At 36.0% G+C, this 20,944-nt stretch overlaps 1 protein-coding gene across 1 annotated transcript; it reads left to right on the forward strand.

Annotated features, from left to right (window-relative positions):
* Positions 1-9,196: 9,196 nt before the first annotated feature.
* On the forward strand, positions 9,197-14,855 carry AVPR1A (arginine vasopressin receptor 1A). The gene is made up of 2 exons (XM_074269757.1): positions 9,197-10,390; positions 14,170-14,855. The coding sequence occupies exons 1-2, from the start codon at positions 9,415-9,417 to the stop codon at positions 14,454-14,456; spliced, it is 1,263 nt and encodes a 420-aa protein (XP_074125858.1). The 5' UTR covers positions 9,197-9,414; the 3' UTR covers positions 14,457-14,855.
* The last annotated feature ends 6,089 nt before the right edge of the window (positions 14,856-20,944 follow it).

Here is a 20,944-nt window from a genome sequence, read left to right on the forward strand (position 1 = left end):
ATTGATTAAGCACTATGTTCCTGGCACAGTGCTAAGCACTGAGGAACATAAAATCAAAAACAATATTATCTCAGAGGGAGATAACAGTCAAATAACCGTATAAAAGCAAGATTATGTGTATACATATATATACACATAATCTTGGTTTTATATATATGTAAATATATATTTATATATATACATATATATGTATATATATATATATATATTTGTACCAAAATACATACATATATTTATGTGTACTGTTGTATCGTAATATATGAGCAGCTAGGTGGTGCCATAGTGAATAGAGTGCTGAGCCTGGAATCAGGAAAGATTCATCTTCCTAAGTTCAAATCTTGCCACAGACACTTACTAGTTGGGTGATTCTGAGCAATTTGTCTCAGTTCTTCAACTTTAAAATAAGCTGGAAAAGGAAATGGCAAACCATTCTGGTATCTGCCAAGAAGGGTCATGAAGAGTTGGGCAGGATTGAAAAATGACTGAACAGCAATTATATTATATTGTATATGTTAGATTTTATCATATAATATTAATTATATTATAGTGTCATATCATATCCTGTCCTATATCATAATACATAATAAATATATACACATTTATTGTTATACATATGTAAAATAATATAGATAGATAGATCGATAAATTGGAGATAATCTCAGAAGGAAGGCATTTACAATAAGGAGGACAGAGAAAGGCTTTTTGTAGAAGATAGGACTTGAAGGAAGTTGGGGAAGTCAAGGAGTAATGAGTAAGAAATCCATGGAAGAGGAGACCAATATCAATAATAGGAGCACGCTATGTGATTCTGCATATAAGTTGTCCTGAGACTTGCTAAGTCAGAAGCAAACATGTTACTGAGTAATCAATTATTAGACTATGATGTAACATTAAAGATCTTTTTAGGGTTTATAACTTTTCTTTTAATTCTTTTTAGTTTGGAAATAGATTAATGAGATAGAGCTATAAACCTCTATCTCTATAAAGCTCTATTTCTATTTCTATAAAGAACTGGAAATTGCAGGGATGCCCATCAATTGCGGAATGGCTAAACAAATTGTGGTGTATGGTTATGATGGAATACTACTGTGCTATAAAAATTATGTGCTCATTAATCTTAGAAAAACATGTAAAGATTTGCACAAAATAATGAAGAGAAAAATGAACAAAACCAAGAGAACATTGTATACAGTAACAGCAATATTGTTTTAAGAATTAGAGTGAATAAGCCATAATGAATAGTATAAATACTCTCAACTATGAAGAAAAATATTAACTGTTATCTAGACAAATAACTCATAAATAGAAGTATATGTAAAATAATGTTACACACACACACATATACACACACTTCTATTTGTGTCTAATGATAGCCATCTGCGAGGTGAAGGGAGAAGAAAAAAATTTTTAAAGAAATTTATATGATAACTTTATTATATATTTAAGATAAACAGCAATTTATACATAATAGATTTGCAAATTCATATGAAAGCTTTTTTATTGTACTATATTGTGGAAATGCTTGTTTTATTACATTTTTATATAAAAAATGAAACAGAAAAATATAAAAACAGGTTTCAGTTGCTTTTGCCTTTGCATTCATGGTGACAGAGTAGCAAATAAAGTGGGAGGTTAAGGGATTCTGAGGATCATAATTTTAACTGGATATGGTGGCTCATGCCTCTAGTCTCTTCTGTTAGGGAAATTAAGTCTGATGGCTCATTTGTGCTAGGGAACTCTGAGATACAATAGAATTAAAGCCTATCAAATACCCACACTAAAACTGACTTCAACATGATGAATCTCACACTATCTAATGAGTGATGAACCAACCCACATCAAAACAGAACAACTTAAAGCTTATGTCCCATTTAACTATGGGAATGAGTAACCATTGTTCATCTTGCCAGGAAAATTTAGAGAGATCCTTCAAAAAAATCTCAAAAAAGTGGGAAAGGGAAGGAAAGATCAGTGTTTACACAGCCTAAAAACACTGATTTAGGAACATAGGATAGTTTACCTCTCAGACCTGTGGAAGAGGAAGGAATTTATATCCAAATAAGCACTAGAGATGATTATTGATCACAAAGTAAAAAACTTTGATTATATCAAATTGAAAAGTCTTTGTACAAACAAAACTAATGCAGATAAGATTAGAAATAAAACAATAAACTGGGAAAACATTTTTACAGTCAAAGGATCTGATAAAGGCCTCATTTCCAAAATATATAGAGAGAATTGACTCTAATTTATAAGAAATCAAGCCAATCTCTAATTAATAAATGGTCAAAGGATATGAACAGACAATTCTCAGATGAAGAAATTGAAACTATTACTAGTCATATGAAAAGATGCTACAAGTCATCATTAATCAGAGAAATGCAAATTAAGACAACTCTGAGATACGACTACACACCTGTCAGACTGGCTAGAATGACAGGGAAAGATAATGCAGAATGTTGAAGGGGATGTGGGAAAACTGGGTCACTGATACATTGTTGGTGGAATTGTGAATACATCCAGCCATTCTGGAGAATGATTTGGAACTATGCTCAAAAAGTTATCAAATTGTGCATACCCTTTGACCCAGCAGTGTTACTACTGGGCTTATATCCTAAAGAGATACTAAAGAAGGGAAAAGGACCTGTATGTACAAGAATGTTTGTGGCAGCCCTCTTTGTAGTGGCCAGAAACTGGAAACTACATGAATGCCCATCAATTGGAGAATGCTTGGGTAAACTGTGGCATATGAATATTATGAAATATTATTGTTCTGTAAGAAATGACCAGCAGGATGATTTCAGAAAGGCCTGGAACTTACATGAACTGATGCTGAGTGAAATGAGCAGGACCAGGAGATCGTTGTATATATCAACAACAATACTATATGATGATCAATTCTGATGTGGCCATTTTTAACAATGAAATGAACCAAATCAGTTCCAATACAGCAGTAATGAACTGAACCAGCTACACTCAGCAAAAGAGCTCTGGGAGATGACTATGAACCACTACATAGAATTCCCAATCTCTCTATTTTTGTCTGCCTGCATTTTGGATTTCCTTCACAGGATAATTGTACACTATTTCAAAGTCTGATTCTTTTGTACAGCAAAACAACTGTTTGGACATGTATACACATATTGTATTTAATTTATACTTTAACATATTTAACATGTATTGGTCAACCTGCTATCTTGGGGGGGAAGGAGGGGAAAAATTGGAAGGAAGGGTTTGGCAATTGTCAATGTTGTAAAATTACCCATGCAAATATCTGGTAAATAAAAACTATTAAAATATTTTTAAAAACACTGATTTAACAAATGTTGCTCTAAAAAGTTATAATATTTGAACCAGATCAAGTAAACACACAGGAAATCCATGCTGGAATGCACACATTTTGTAGGCAATTCTCAAGATAGCTAAGAAAGGAGAATAATAATAAAGAGAATTTACATGGCAAGTTTTAGTTCACAAAGCTTTTTGCATGTTGTCTCATTGGATCCTTACAACAATATTGAGAGGTATGTGATGTTATTTATCCCTATTTTACCAATAGAAAAAATTAGATAAATAGAAGTTGTGACTTGCTCAAGAGCACACAACTAGTAAGTGTCTGAGATTGAATTTGAACTTAGAATCTTGTTGCCTCCACATCCACTGCTCCATCCACTGAGGCATCCACCTAACTGCCCAGATATAGAATAATTGAAATAAAAAGACAAAAAACTCAGATGGATTTTCTTTCTACAGTTAAAGACTATGAATAAGGTGACTCCCAAACTGCATGCCTACTTTCTCATCTCTATAAAAATCTATGTAAAAACTATCTATATACATCTGGAAAGCATCCTTGATGAAAATATGAAAGAGGCAGAAATGCATATTGAGAATTCATAACAAGCTCAATATAATAATAAACAATAATGCCTTTTATATTGTGGGAAAGCATAGTTATTTCTTCTTTCAAAGTAAATCTTGAATTAAAAACAACAAATAATTCCTTAAAATTTATTCAGTAGTTGATGTTCAGGCACAGTGTAGCAAAGCTTGTGGACTCCTTCTCAGGACAATGTTTTTAAATGTATAAAATAATGTACATAGAATTACAGAGGAAACCTATCATATTAGAATATAATTATAAATACATAGACTCAAGGTTAAAACCCCTACTCTATTCTCTGTTATCACTTGAATTCCTCTAATATTTTTCTTTCCCTTTATTTAATTTGTTGTTCATTTGTTGTTTATTTTATTGCATGCTCAAGAAGAGTGACAACTAATAAAGAAATCACATGATTTTTAAATGAAAAGTTTTGCTTAGATAAAAAGAGGCTAGCTAGAGGGGAGTAGAGAGATATTAAATATTATAATCATAGAATTAGATCTGTAAAGGATCATAGAAATCATTTGATCCATCTCCATTTTTCAAAATTAGATAAGTATTTTATTATGAACTCAGCAGTCACCAACAAATATTAACATTTCATATAGTTATGGAAAGAGAGAGAAGAGAGAAGAGACAGGGAGAGATAGAGAAAGGGAGGGAAAGAAGGAAAGAGAGAGAGAGAGAGAAAGAAGGTGGGAGGGAGAGAGGAAAGGAGGGAAGAAGAGGGAAAAAAGGGAGAGAGAGGGAGAAAGAAGGAGGAAGGGAGAGAGGAAAGGAGGGAAGAAGGAAAAACTAGGGAAGGAAAAGAAAAGAGGATCAGAGAAAGAATTAATAAATAGAAGTATTGTAGAATAATTCAACATATATTTACACACATATTCACCTATTTGTATCTTATGGTAACCAACTCCAGAGCCAAGGGTAAAGAGGGAAGGGGGAAAATACTTAAGTAATAATTTTGTTGTATATTTGAAAAGAATAGCAAGTTGTACATAGTCGATTTGCAGTTTCATGTATAATCATCTTTTTTATTGTACTTTGTTATGAAATGCTTTGTTTATTACATAAAAAAGAAAAAAAAATTAAAAGAGGATTGCATATGAAAAAGTGAATCTGCCATAATAGCTTATATTTTTAAATATACATCACAGTTAACAAGGTAGTACCAACACTGCTCTGCTTGCTTCCTCTCCTAAATTTTTCTGTTTCTTTCCTTGTGTTTTTAAATGTTTCATTGAAGCTTATTTCTTCCTTTTGTTTTTTAAATTGATATCATTATCAGTAATTTAACACTTCCTTCTTTCAAACACCCACTCTCTAACCCTCTCTTCCATACTCAAATAATAATTTTTCCTTGAAACAAATTAAGTATAGTCAAGCAAAATAAACTATGTTCTGCTGAGCAGAAAAATGTAAGTTTCATTCTCTATCTACAATCTATCTCTTTACTTCCAAGAGTTTGAGAGAATATTTCATTATTTTTTTCTGGAGCTGTGACTCTAGTTGTGACTATTCTTCACCTTTATCAGAATTATTAAAATTTTCAGAGTTGTCTTTTACAAAGCTGCAGTCAATGAATAAATTGTTCTGGTTCTCTTCACTCACATTGTGTCATTTCACACAAATCTCCCCAAATTTCACTGATCTGTTCCTTGAGTCATTGCTTACAGTTCAATCACATATCATTATATTCAAATACCATAATTTGTTCATCTACTCTACAATCCTAACCCATTTTGCTTCCAAATTTTGTATACAACAAAAAAAGTGCTGCTATAAATAATTTTTGTGCATATGGGGCCTATCTGTCATTGCTTTCTTTAGGATACACATCTAAAAGTGGAATTTCTGAGTCAAAAGATATGTGAGATTTGGTAGCTTTTAGGGCTACAGTTCTTCCACATTCCCTTCAACAATTGTTATTTTCTTTTTTCATCTTTGCTAATCTAATGATTCTGATGTAGAAGTTCTGACTTGTTTTCAATTAAGTTTCATTTAATTTTTAATGATTTAAAGCATTTTTTCATAAAATTGTTGATAGATTTCATTTCTTCTTTTGAAAATTGTTTCTTCCTATCCCTTGACCATTTATTTATTAACAAATGGCATATATATATATATATATATATATATATATATATATATATATATATATATATATATATATATATATATATGTCACAAGTTCCATGATATTTTAGATATCAAGCCCTTATTGGGAAAATGTACAAAGAGGTTTTTTCCTTCTAATTTTAGCTGAATTGATCTTGTTTGTGCAAAAGATTTAAAATTCCATGTCATCATTCTTTTTTGTTCATAGAGGATTTTACCTTCTTTGATAAGGGCATGCCTTGCTTAATGAGGGCACTTCATGCTGGGCAATTCTGTGTCCATGTGTCCCACTTTGTGCAATCAGTTCTAAAGTTCTTAAGAGAGAATTTGACAGTGTTATTGTATCACTTTTTCTGACCACCAAGTGAATTCTTGCCCTGTGTGAATTTTCCATAAAACAGTCTTTTTGGCAAGCACATTTGGCATTCAAATTATGTGGCCAGCCCAAGTTGTACTCTCTGCAGTAAAGTTTGAATGTTTGATAGTTTAGTTCAAGAAAGGATGTCAAGTGTGATATCTTATCCTGCCAGGTGATCTTCAGAACCTTCCTATGACAATTCAAATGGAAGTGATTCTGTTACTGATGTGGCGCTGGTACACTGCCCAGATTTCACACAATGATTTCAGCACAAGGTCTCGTAGACTATCAATTTGATAGTCAATCTTCTACCTCTTCTCCTCTCTCCCATTCTTTCCTTTATAAGGTATTACTTTGAAATGATATAGTGTGATGCATCAGAGTTTATCTGTTCTGTACATACGGAGGAATCAAATTCAGTGTTAGCCAGTGATAATATTTTCACTAGATGAGCTGGAGTGCAAACCCAACTACATAAATCCAAGTTTTGCAAATTTCTTTTAGATTATCTATTCCAGTGGAAAGAACATGAAGACTAGCATCAAAGAAGCTATGTTCAAAACCCAGTTCTGCTACCTATTACCTGTATAACCTTGGTAAATGCATAAATTCTCTATTCTTTTTCCTTATGTATAAAATTCTGGGATTGGACTAAATGATTTCTGGGGTCTCTTCCAGCTCCAAATTGATATCTCAGTTGATTTTATAGTTGAAGAATTTAGGCTCAGGAAGGTTAGTGGTCTGAACTATAAACAAAAACCAGATTACATGTTTGTACTTTCAGTGTGCTTTCCAGCACATTAGGGAATGCATTTTTCTTTGAATGAGAATAATCCTATGTGAAAAAATAAAAAAGTAGCCAGGGTAGATGTGATTTTGTCCATTTTACTGATAAGAAAGCCGAGCCTTTAAAAAGTTAAGTAATTTGCTCAGGGTCCCTCTGGTGGCAAAGCCAGATCTGTGATTCATCTTCAGACTCTTAGATCTAAATTCTTTTCATTGCAGGATGAACAAACATCAAGAGGACAGCTAGATGACAAAGTGGATAGAGCACTGGGCCTCAAGACAGGAGAACCTGAGCTCAAAGGATGCTTCAAACTTAACACTTCCTAGTTGTGAGATCCTGCACAAGTCAATTAATCCCAATTGCTTCAGGAAAAAAAAATCTGGAACTATGCAAATTCATAATGACTCTATTTATTGTCTTTATCCATGCCATGAATCCTTATTCTAGAGTGGAAGGGCCCTCAAAAGTCATTTAAATCCTCTACTATCATTTTAGAGATTAGGAAGAAAGCTAAAGGTCAGAAGAATTAAAGTGAGTGACTCAATGTCACATAAATGGTAAGGGATAAGAAATGGATATTAACTCAGGGACTCTGATTCCAAATCCAGAAGAAGTAGAATTTTCTAGGGAATCAGGGTGACTTCAAGCGTGCATATCCTAAGTCGGGGTAATCATAAAAACCCAAGAAAAATGGATTTGCACTTATATATACATTTATGCAGAATTTTCATGAAATGCATCTGAAAAAAGTTTCCCCTTGCAGCTGCTAGGGGAGACATTTAACCGTCTGCCTAAACGTCTCCCTAGACGGCAGATTAAAAAAAAAAAAATTTAAAAATAAAAAAGATGTCAGGAAGATTGAGCAGAGTTTAAGGGGAGAGTGCCATTCATTTACTTCTCTAGAAGTGGATTGGAGTCAGATTCCACACTAAAGATGAGCTCAAAACCTTCTTCTTTTTCCCTTTACCAACTTCCCTCTACCTCTTCTTCCCTTTCCCTACTTCAATTCTCCCAAATTCTAGATTATGTCTGTTTTTTACCAGTAGGTACTGGCTTGTGGGCAGTCACGCCTTCTTGCTACGCCTGCCGCTGGCCTTGGGAATTATGGATTTAACCTATTTTTGCTGTTTTTTCAGCTAAACGGGACCAGTTCTTGGGACCAGAGGAGCTAAGACTTCAGCCCCTGCAGGATACTATGTTATCGTTCATTCCTGAGCTATCCTTAGCTGCTTTTTTGGTTCCAAAAATTCAGGCTAGGCTCCTGACTTCCCTTTTAAATAGCAGTCTCCTTGCAGTGAAATCTGGACCCTGCACTGAAAAAGAGAATTCTCTCCTTTTGAGAAAACTGTGCAGCTTTCCATGGACCGGTTCAAGTGGAAGCAAGGAAATTCTTCTTTCTCGGCTGTAGAGCAGATACGGGATCAGCCCTGAGGCTGGGGAGAAGGAACTATTCAATTCATATTCATACCAAGCGAGGAGAAGATAACGTATTAGAAGGCTGGGTGTGAAACTGGGCAGTTGTGCCGAGGTCCCGCTGGTTAGACCAGCGTTTGTGCCTTGTTGAAAGAGGAGTAATACTTTATGAAGTGTTTCAATAGTTTGGAAAAGGAGCGGCGGGGGCAGGAAGGTGGGAATTAAAAGACTGAGTAACAATTGTTCACTCTGAAGTAGAGAGTGTGCGCTGGTCCGAGTATAAAGTGACCCCATTGGTCAAACTGGAAATTGGCGTTTTTATTCCCAGAGTCTGACAAACTGAAATAGGAGGTAGTGGGTGAATAGCGTGGCCAAAGTGATGGGTAAAGGAGAACTGAAACGTCCTGCTCGTTGAAGGGGACAGACACGCGCCTGAGTCCCCGCGTCTCCAGATGTTCTACCGTGGGACTAGCGCGAGCCCCAGCTCCTCCCTTACAGCATTGAGGCAAAAAGAGCAAATCACCGACGTGGAAAAAGGGGGTTTGGCATCAGGCGAACAGCAGCCACTGAGATGGGAGCGCCTTTCCGGGGAAAACAAATCCGGCATAAATAATTGTGACACACTCGCGGTCCTGACGGACTCCTCGCCTCCCAGCCTTCCCGGCACTAGCAAAAAGGGAGAGGAAGAGAGAAGCGGGACTGGGGGGAGCAGCGCAGAGGCAAACTTTCAGCCCTGGAAGGAGAGACAGACACAGACACAGAAAGGTAGGGTCAAAAGGAGCGGCGGCTGAAGACAAAGTGTAGTGAGGTAGTAAGAGGCTCGAGAGAGAAGGAGGGAGGGTGAGGCGGCGCCCGATGGGCAGCACGCGTTTCCCCGGGGGGGCTTTGACCTCCTGGACAGCTGCGCCCGGTAACTCCAGTCCTTGGTGGCCTTCGGCCGGCAGCCCCACGGCGGCCCCCAACGGGAGCCTGAACATCTCGGGGGGCGACAAGCGGGACGAGGAGCTGGCCAAGCTGGAGATCACCGTGCTGGCTGCGACCTTCGTGGTGGCCGTGCTGGGCAACAGCAGCGTCCTTCTGGCCCTGCACCGCACCCCGCGCAAGACGTCTCGCATGCACCTCTTCATCCGCCACCTCAGCCTCGCCGACCTGGCCGTCGCCTTCTTCCAGGTGCTGCCGCAGCTGTGCTGGGACATCACGTACCGCTTCCGCGGCCCCGACGGCCTGTGCCGCGTCGTCAAGCACCTGCAGGTCTTCGCCATGTTCGCCTCGGCGTACATGCTGGTGGTGATGACCGCCGACCGCTACATTGCGGTGTGCCACCCGCTGAAAACTCTGCAGCAGCCGGCCCGCCGCTCCCGGGCCATGATCGCCGCCGCCTGGGCGCTGAGCTTCGTGCTCAGCACGCCCCAGTACTTCATCTTCTCCATGATCGAGGTCAACAACGTCACCAAGGCTCGCGACTGCTGGGCCAGCTTCATCCAGCCCTGGGGGCTCCGCGCCTACGTGACCTGGATGACCGGGGGCATCTTCGTGGCCCCCGTCATCATCTTGGGCACCTGCTACGGCTTCATCTGCTACCACATCTGGCGGAATATCCGCGGCAAGACGTCCACCGTGAAGAGCAAGGAGGAGCAGGAGGCAGCCGCCGGCGCCCTGCGCAAGGGGCTCCTGCTGGCCCCCTGTGTCAGCAGCATCAAGTCCATTTCCCGGGCCAAGATTCGCACGGTGAAGATGACTTTCGTGATCGTGACAGCCTACATCGTGTGCTGGGCGCCCTTCTTCATAGTCCAGATGTGGTCTGTCTGGGACCAGCAGTCCTACTGGACAGGTAAGTACCCGGGGGGCGGGGGAGGGAGGGAGACCGACGGGCAGAGACCGGAGGAGCAGGGAGGCGGAGGCAGAGACGGAAAGTGGCAGAGAGAGACCAAAGCAGAGGGACAGAAACAGAGCCCTCAGACATACAGAAACGGTAATTACCAATATAGAAAAACCCAGAGACAACAGAAACACAAAGCGACAGAGATCAGGGGATGGTAGCTGCAGCAGTAGGGAAAGATATAGAGGGGTCTCCAAGAAAATAGGAACCAGGGGTTTTTCTCTTGGCTGGTGCTTCGTCACTGTGCCCCAGCCCCAGTTTTCTTTCCCAGAAATGTGTATTGAAATATTTTAAATTTGCAGAAGAAAACATTCTTTGAAGCACTAATCTAGGTTCCCACCAAAGGTGGGTCCCTCCCCCCACACACACACTTTTACTGCTTTGCTTTTGGAAAGAAAACTTCACTTAAAAATGTGTAATGTACCAACCAACCTGAAAACCCCGGAGATGACCGTTTCCTATTGATGCATATGTAATCGTTTACACGGGCTTTAAATTACAGAAAAATGAATAACCTTAAGAATTTCGCAAAATTTCTCCTTTATTGGTTGGTAAAAATCCACAGACATTCTGGTAAATAAGATTATCCATGAATTTTGGCTGCTACAGGTTGTTGATTCTGGAGCCCTATCAGTACTGGAAACTATCATGGAGATTTCACAGGCATTTCACAGATTTCACAGAAATTCAGCCTTATGTTCTTTAAAATGACATTAGATAATTCAGGGTGAGATGTTCCCCAAAGCCTTTCATGAAACCTGGGTTTTGATTTTAGATTTAACTCAGCTCCTTTCTCTTCTATAAGTCCACCTTGAAATGCTAATAAGTGTAATTGGGCAGTCTTTCAAAATGAATTTTGTTCATAAGAAGCAAAGAGTTACAGATCTTTTATACCAAGCTACTGCATTGGTATACTGCACTTGTCTGATAAATGTACTAGGTGGGATCCATAGAATGTTAAAGCTGGGAAGATTTAAAGACCATCTGGAATCATTCTCACTTAACTATCAAGTTTCTAGTTGAATCTTGATAAAGATAAATAAAAATTCACATTAGCAACACATGAAAAAGTCAGAAATTGAACCCAAGTTCTCTAAGTGCTCCAGATTTTGTATTTTTTTTTTAAGGCTGCTACCTTGCATCTTTATCTTCTAATCTTTTTCCAAACTGGGAACTTCTTCTAGAGATTCAAACTTCTTTAGCTGTTCATAAACTAAAAAAAAATAATAATAATTCTTTACTAAAGAAAAGGTTTTTCCCCCAAATTCAAATATTTAACCTGAAACTTTGTGGACAACATAATTATAGCAAAGTAGATATCTTTTTTTTAATGGAACATGTTGAAATGTATATTCTACATTCTATGGAGCTACATGTTCCCAGCAAATTATTCAAAGATTAATGCCATTTAAGCCGATAGTGAACTTTTATACTTTTACAAAATATTCTAAATAAATAAGAAATAACAGAAACGTTTAAAATGTTTTTGCTTACAATTTATAGTCTACAACTACTGTGTTTTCGGTTAATATTACCAACCACATATGAAAATCAATCTAAACATTGTATCATCAATATAAAAAAAAATCATGAAAGCATCTTTTTATATACTGCTAAGACACTAGACCATTTTTGTCACAGTTTCAGATCTTGATAAAAAGGGACGGAATTTTTATATTCAAAGAACTACACTACAAAATTGTGTTGACATACTGATAGTCTAAATTTGAACAATAAAAAAAGTTAATAGATTTTTTTCATTTTAAGAAAAGGAACAGTATACATATAAGTCTACTTTTGAAAAAGATGAAATATATATAGCATATAAAGAATGTGATAAGTAGAAGGGCCTTTTGAGGTCTCCTAAGACACCCAGACATCATAAGAATGATAAAACTAAGAGCGAGGGAGATTTGAACATCCAATATCATGAAGGTCTCCTGTTTTAGTAATAACACTTATTTAAGTTAACAAGTGTTCAATAGGATCAGAGAATTGTGATTTTAAAAGAGATATATTTTGAAAGTTTTCTACTATTTTCTAACAAGTGCTCTTAATAGCATTTAACTTTTTAAATCTTATTACTCAAGATTGTCTCAAAGTAACTTATAGTTTGCTAGTAAAATAGAAGAAATATAATTGTGCTATTTATGTCTTGAAAATTTCTAGTTTAATAGGTCATCATATTTGATGTTAAATTTTTTTAAGCACTAAATACTAATCTTACATTTCCACAGTCATTGCTGGAATTAGTGGGATAAATGCAAATATATAGACTTGGCTATTTTGTTGTTGTTAAATCATTTTCAGTCTTCTTTAACTCTTCATGGCCCCATTTGGGGTTTTCTTGACAAATTTACTGGCGTGTTTTGCCATTTCCTTCTTCAGTCCATTTTGCAGATGAGGAAACTGAGGCAAATAGGGTTACGTGACTTGCCCAAGACTCTGCCTAAGTGTCTGAGGCTGGATTTGAACTCAGGAAGATGTATTGAGGAATTCACTATCTCCAAAAGCACTCTATTCTATTTTTAAAGTTGTAATTATTTTGATTTTTTTCTCACATAAAGCTGAAATCTGACTCTCAGTAGCTTCCAGTTATTATTCCCAGTTCTAGCCTCTTGTTCCAAGAAAAACAGTTCCATCCTACTTCCCTAGAGCATCCTTACAAATTCTTGAAGACAACTACATTGCCTCCCCATCACTGGTCTTAATCGTCTCTTCCTGGCAATCAGACAAAGTTCCTTCAAATAATCCTCAGATAGTATGAATCTCCTCACCACTCTGTTTAAATAATCTCAGTTATTTTAGAATCTATTCTATTTGATTCCTGGTATTTTAATTAGGGAACCGTGAGTCAAGTTGTTTGTAACTATTAATCGCTAAACAACATTTTTATTGCTCCATTTTAGTATTTTGCTCCAGTTCCCCATAAATTATTTAATAGGTTATTATCAAGTAATTAAAATTAATTAACTTCATTAATTGAAGATTATTGTCAAATAATTAAGATGTAACTTTGTACTCAAAGCAGAGCTTCTTTAACTGAGGTATGTGAATTTTTAAAATATCTTCATATTGTTATTTCAGTATAATTTTTTCCATTGTGAATCTCTGCATTTTATTTTATACATTTTTATTATCCTGGGAAATAGTCTTCAATCGATTAGCAAAGTGGCCTATGCCAGAAAGCAGGTTAAGAACTCCTGTTCTTGTGGATGTAACTTGTGGATCCTAAACAGTAATAAGGTTTTAAGAAGTTACATTCCATTAAGGGTATTTGTTAGAAAATAATATGAAACTTTCAAAATAAGTCTTTTTAAATTTGACATTTGTTAACCTAAATAAATGTTATTACTAGAATAGGAGACCTGCATGACCTTGGATGAGTCAAATGGAATGAGATCCAGCAAACGCTTAAGAAATGCCTAATGTGTGTAAGTCTCTGTGCCTAAGCCTAAAGTTTGGGGATAAAAATTTCATGATCTCATTGATCATAGGTAGACCCTCCAGAAATACAGACTGCAGCCCATCCACACTCTGTCATCTTGTGCAATTCTTTACATCTTTCTGGCTTTCTTCTAGTATTTGTTTCCTTTATTAGTGTATCAATAATTTGATCCCTAGACAAAAGCTGTACATTTCTAATATAGCTTTGAAATGAACATTTCAAACTGTAATTTTTGCTACCCTCTCAATGCTAGTAAAATAATTCAGTCTTACTTTTTGCACAGAATCTGAAAACCCTGCCATTACCATCACGGCTTTACTGGGCTCCCTGAACAGCTGCTGCAACCCCTGGATTTACATGTTTTTCAGTGGCCACCTCCTACAAGACTGTATACAGAGTTTCCCCTGCTGTCGAAAAATGAAACAACCATTGAGTAAAGAAGATTCTGACAGTCTGAGCAGAAGACAGACTTCCTTCACCAACAACCGAAGCCCCACAAATAGCACAGATACCTGGAAAGACTCCCCTAAATCTTCTAAGTCTATCAGGTTCATTCCTATTTCAACCTGACTCCTTTGTCTATGCAGTGAGACTTCCTTGAGAAAAGATTGAAAACTTTAGGTGGGCAAAGCCAGGAATCATTGGAGCAAAAGAATAATTTGAAATGTAATTTAAGTGTATGGTACTGTGTGCATTTCTGGAGAGCTTCTCTCACTGCTGTAAACAAAGCAGTAAATAATTTTGTAGGAATTGTTATTGAAAACTCACTTTGCTGAAATCTGGAAAAGTGATTCCTCCTGGAAGAATTGAAGTTATTTTTCTAAAGGAAAAAAAATCATAGTCAAATACCTCCCCCCCAACCACCTCTCCTTCCCTCCTCCCCATCCCTCTTGGGTTTTATTCTTTTCTATTGTTCCCAAAGTAACTAATGCATGATTAGTTTATTATAATATTCATTTAATTTAGAAACACCACTTTCAACTAATTGCAAGCCACCCACCCCCTGAAAGGAATTAAAAACACTTCAAAGGAATCAGTGTCTCAGGGAATTGAGAAAATGATCTCTGCTGGCACAAAAGTAAGTTGAGGACAGATATCCTAGGTCCTTCTCATTAGCCTTATGCAAAAAAAAAAATGGAGGTGTCATCTTACTGCCTTTGAACATGGGACCATCTCTCTGCAGCTTGCAATCTGGAACTATGGATAAACAGCTGAAGCCTTAGACCAGGGAAGAAAGCTTCTCATGCTAACATATTTCCACCTTAGAAATGGAAAATGATGGTTATCTTGTAGGGTTTTCATATATAAAGAAGTTCCTTGAACTGTTTTTTAAAAGCTATAGGAGTAGGGATTTAGAGAGGGAAAGGATTTGAGTCATTGAGTCCAACATCCTGCTTCCTTTTTTTTTTTTTTAAAGAAACAGATAAGCAGAGTGAGATCAAGAAAAGTTGAGACTCTGAAAATCACACAGATATGAAGTGGCAAAATCAAGAAAATTTGAACCCCCTGACAACACATTAAGACAGTTTTTTCTGCACCAAACAGAAATTTCGGTACCATATGGGAAGCTGGCATTTTTTGTCTTTGCTTCTTTAAAATAGTAAAATTCAAAGTTTTTGAAAGAATAACATTGAATATAGATTTATTCCCCTGATACTGAAATTGCCTTGACCTTTGCTTTCGGCCCCAAGACTCCTCTTGCCACTTGGCATTTTTATAGCACTAGTGCACTCAGAAACATACTGTTTATTTTTATCCACTAATATGGATGGTTTAGTGTCTGGGCTATCAAAATTCTAAAATGCAAATATAGCTCTGCTGATTCATCGGGAAAATGTTTCCAATGGACAGGAAAATAATTCATTTTGAAGCAAGGTCTTCTGGTTTTAACGTAAGAAATGCTTACCTTTAGAGACAGGTGAATTAAAGGCCTAAACCATCCAATTAGTTGATTTCTGAACAAGGGTAAATTATAATTTTGCCTTTTCTGTTTACATAGCATCTATCATTAGGGAACTCAGTGTGCTTTTCAGCCTATTATGCTTGCCTTCTATTTTCCTCATGGAAATGATGACAGGGTTTTATGAAACACTGTAAATGCTTTGGGGTTCCTTAGAGGAAATGATATTTGCTTTTGACATTATTGTTGCATGTGGACATGCGTGTTTGATATGAGGAAAGCTATTTTTTCTCTTCTTTGTAGATAAGACACTAAGGCATAGGGGTCAGGAAGCATGCCTCTGGGTGGAAAAATATCATCTTGCCTCTTCTTCATTCCCCTACCATTCCAAATCTTTAATTATTTTACTCCCTGAGGTGCTGTATATTATGAAAAGAAAAAAGGAGGAAGGGATGTTGAGAGGAAGGGCAGTGCAATTTATGAATGGCAACCCTTAAGTTATCACAGTTCTGTTTTCTTAAAGATAAGACTTTCTTTCAAACACTGTGGTCAAGCAAATGGTTGCATACTTTGAGATGACCCCACAGGTGAAAATACTCTGTAACAGCCTATTCAGACTTCTATAAATATAAAGATACTATTTAAGATTTTTATCTGCATTTAAAACAATTTGGGGAGGGAAGAAGAGAGAGAGAACATTTCCATAATCAAAATAAAATGGAGGATTACTATATAGTACTTTTGATGGGAGGGGGTGTCCTGGATGAACTTTCTTTGAACAAAATTCTACCCTATAATAACAAAATGATCCAGGAATCTTCCAACATAAACTTTATTTTGACATGTTTACACATGTAGATGCAATACACTCTCTTCCTCTAAATAAGACAACCAAATTTGAGACCTGTCTTTCAGGAATATGAAAAAAATAAGACATAGATCAATTTACCCCTTTTAATTCTACTTTTCTCATGAAGCACCATGATATAATGGAAAAGTGCTAAGAATCTGGAAATCCCAATTTTAATTCTGGATAAGTCAACTAATCTCTCTGGTCCTAAATTTCTTCGATGGTAAAATTAGGGTAGGTAAGCTCAATAATCTCTAAGTACCTAAGTACCTAACTACTTCATAATTATATGCCATGATAATAGTAATTCGCAACTACATACTGTTGAGAGGTTTAAAAGCATTTTCCTCACAGCTCTCCCTCTGGGGTTAGTAATACTGGGTTAATCCCCAGTGTCTGTGTGTCTGTGTGTATATGTGTTTCTTCGAAAAAGACAGGCAGAGTATATCAAGAAGAATATTATCCGTTGGAGAACTACCAGGTATCCCAAAAATCCGAGTGTAGGTTTAAGCTATTAAAGCTTGAGATCATATTCAAGCAATTAAAATTTATAATAGGCTTAAAACTGCTCTAAAATTTTAAGGACACTCTCTAATAACTATTTTTTAAAAAGAATTCAAAAATATATTATTTTTGGCCTGAGTGATTTAGTTGTAATGAGAGTACAGATTGAAGACTTGAGGGCAAAGAACAGATTAATTCTTTTGACTTTGGGAGAACAAGCATATTTGTGATGTCCATTTGGACATAAAAGATATGATTTTTTATTCATAGAAGAACCCAGTTTGGAGATATTTATCTAAGGAAACTTTTAAATAGCTAAATAAATAGTGAGAAGGTATGGCATGATGGATAGCCTCAGAATCAAAAAGCCTTAGGTGCAAGAACCTCTTATACATAATTGGCCATGAGATTCTAGTAAAGTCATCAAACCTCATTACTAGATGGCAGGATTTTGACAACTGTCCAAAACTTAATACAAATCTTAGAGAATGTATAAACTTGCTTTCCTCTCCAGGTGATCCCTAGAACTTAAGTGGTATAGTAAGTGGAAGTCCTTGAGTCAGGGAAGCTTTTAGTTCAAATCTAGCCTGATAAGCCCTGTGACCAATCAGTTACTACAACTTAACATAGTAATTAGCATATATAAGGTTTAATAATTAAGCTTTGTTCCCTTCCCTATATTCATGAAGTCATTGATCTAGACAAATGTATATGTATGTGTAAATATGCATGTAAAATGCCTTTATTCTCTTTCAAGTAATATATAGGAATTATATGTAAAATATTTAAGAACTGCATTAATATAATATATAACTTAATGAACACAGGAGATAAACATGTGTGTGTGAATATTATAATACTGTTGTGTTAAATATATATTGTATATATTTACATATACACATATATATGTATTTATGCATATATATTAGAATGAAGACTTGTGGGCAAGAACAAATTCATTATTTTGGGGAAGGGGATGTGTGTGTATGTGTAGATCTTTAGCAATTAATCAAAATCTTGAACATTTGTAGTTTTGTAACTGTCAAAAATCCTTTTTGGGTCCTACCTGTAATATATTTCAATGGAACTGCTTGGTCCATTAATATGTCTGTCCTACACAGTGAATTTGTGTTAATGTCAAAGAAGTCTTATGGCATTATTGAAGAGAAATTGCTTTTTTTCAAGTAAAATTGAAATAAATAAATAATTATATTAATAATCATATTTAGCCCCCATGCTAAAAAATGCATGAACATCCACTTATTATATTACAAAACTAAAAATTATTTAATGAACACTTCATGCTTTTCAAATGGAAGAATGGAGTTTTCTATAACCTGAATGAGTTCTTACAAGCATAAACAGGATTTGCTTCTCTCACTGAAATATAAACAGGACTTGCTTCTCACACTGAAACATAATTTTAACTCTGTATTTCCCACCATTCTATTTTTCCCACATTATACTTTTCTCTCCCCTTCCCCCCTTTCCCTCCTCACAATGTTTTGCTTTAGACTACCACTTCCCTCAATCTGCCCTCCCTTTTTTTCAGCCCCCTCTCCCCTTTCTTATCCTTTTCCCCTTCTATTTCCCCCCTCTCTTCTATTAACACCCCCTTTCATTTCCTCTTTTCTCTCCTACTTCCCCACAAAGTGAGACAAGTTTTTATAACCCAACTTAGTACGTATGATATTCTCTGTTTGAACTAAATCTGATGAAACTAATAGGTCTTTTTCATCTCTTCATGTGATATAATTTATTCCATTTTACCTCCCCTTTCCTCTTTGAAGCATTGTTTTAAAAGCACATAAAAAGAATTGTCCCATCTTGAAAGTCATTTTTAGGCTTGTATAAACTTATGTATAACTTGTTCTAAATGGGTGTAAAGGAGGAAGATCTCCAATTCATGGACTATGTAGCTTTGGGGGGGGGGAGGGGAGGAAGGGGTATACTAGGCTACACCTAATTATAGATTTACTAGTCATGATGTTTGTTTTTGTATGCTTGCTTTTATCCTTTGCAATGCTGCTTTTGTAGTATTAATATGTAATGGGAATTTAATCATGGACTCTGTTTACCAGATAGTGGGTAGACTCTGAACTCATGCTCAAGGGAAGAGGAAGTACTAGGATAGAATGATAGGCTTGTGGTCCATATTCTATGTCTAGTACCTGTTCAGTCATAACTGACTCTTTGTGACCCAGTTTTGTGTTCTCTTGGTTAAGATCCATTTTCTTCACCAGCTCATTTTATAGATGAGGAAACTGAGCCAAATAGGGCTTAATCATTTGTGCAGGATCACACAGCTAGTAAGTATCTGAGACCAGATTTGAACTCATAAAGATGAGTCTTCCTGATTCCAAGCCCAATGCTCTAACTGCTGCCCCCTCTAATTGCTCCATATATTTACTGGCTATTTGAGTCACACTCTCTCATCTGTAAAATGGGAATAATAATAACACCTACCTCCCAGAATTATTGTGAGGATCAAAAAAATAATAACGTAAAGCATTTTACAAACCATAAAGCATGATGTAAATGTTAGTTTTTATCATCACATCATCACTTGATATTAACTACATGAATTTGTTGAATACAAGTTCTAATTGCACACTCCTGGCATGAATTTTAAGTATATGGAACTCTTGCTGATTTCAGAGAAATTCTATGCTTATAAAAATTATGTTATCATCTGTAGTAATATAAAAGATATATATTTCATTACTGCTAAAAACCAATTACTATCTTAGTTCTTAAATTTTGTTAGCCACACAGTAATGTCTTGCTATAGTAAGATAATCTAAATAAAAATTTAGTTTACACTTATGTTTAAAGAATTATAAGAATAAATATATTTTTCTCTTAAATATTCAAGAAAATAAATATAAAGTAAATCTGTTGGAACTGATAACAAGAAAGTAAATAAATCTCAGTTATTATGAAAATCCAAATATATTATTGTAAAGAGAAAACAGTAAACATGTTTATCCTTATATCAAAGTGATTTTGATGTCAATATGTCTTGTAATGTTTTTATTATTATTGTGGTGACTAATACAAAAAAAGTCTAATATTTTAGCATTTTCTTTTTCATTCTTTCAAACTTTTCCTTCAGCTGGTATACTCAGAGTTAAAGGAAAAGTTTAGGTTTTAGGGACTTTATGGAGGGTGGGGCTGGAGGGAAACAGTAAGTTTTGAGTTATAAAACTTTTAAAGAAGCTACAGTGCATGGAAGGTATCATATCAGTCATGAAGGAAGACCTGGGTTTAATTCATACATTTCTTGCTATGTCACTTAAGACAAATTATTTAAGCTCCCTGACCTTCCATTTCCTTATCCATAACATGGGGACAATAATGGCATATATCTCACAGAGTTGTTGTAAGGCCCAAATGAGATAACATATGAGAGACATTTTGCAAATCTTTAAATGATATGCAAATGTCAGATGTTATTATCATTATCAAATGAGTGTCATAAGGTTACATTAACTATACCTAATGTTAGATATTCTACAAATGGAAATCTTGTTTCTGATCTGAACTAACTGATAAATTTCTTTTTTTTTTTACTCTATTATTTACAAATGTGTTTCTTTAGATTTTTAATCTGAATCTGTCTGAAAAAGGTCTTCTACATTTTAACTTTCTCATTCTACAAACTGATGGGGTATTTTCATATTCAGCTGTTTCCCTTTATTCACTGATGTCCCCATTCTTTAATTATCACTGACCCTGAAGGACTGAAAAGACTGAGTCCTTGCAAGAGGCATGAACTCCCTAAATCTCTAGGCACTTGACTCC

The sequence above is a fragment of the Sminthopsis crassicaudata genome, chromosome 5 (assembly GCF_048593235.1).
Source record: "Sminthopsis crassicaudata isolate SCR6 chromosome 5, ASM4859323v1, whole genome shotgun sequence".
In the NCBI taxonomy this organism is placed as follows: domain Eukaryota; kingdom Metazoa; phylum Chordata; class Mammalia; order Dasyuromorphia; family Dasyuridae; genus Sminthopsis; species Sminthopsis crassicaudata.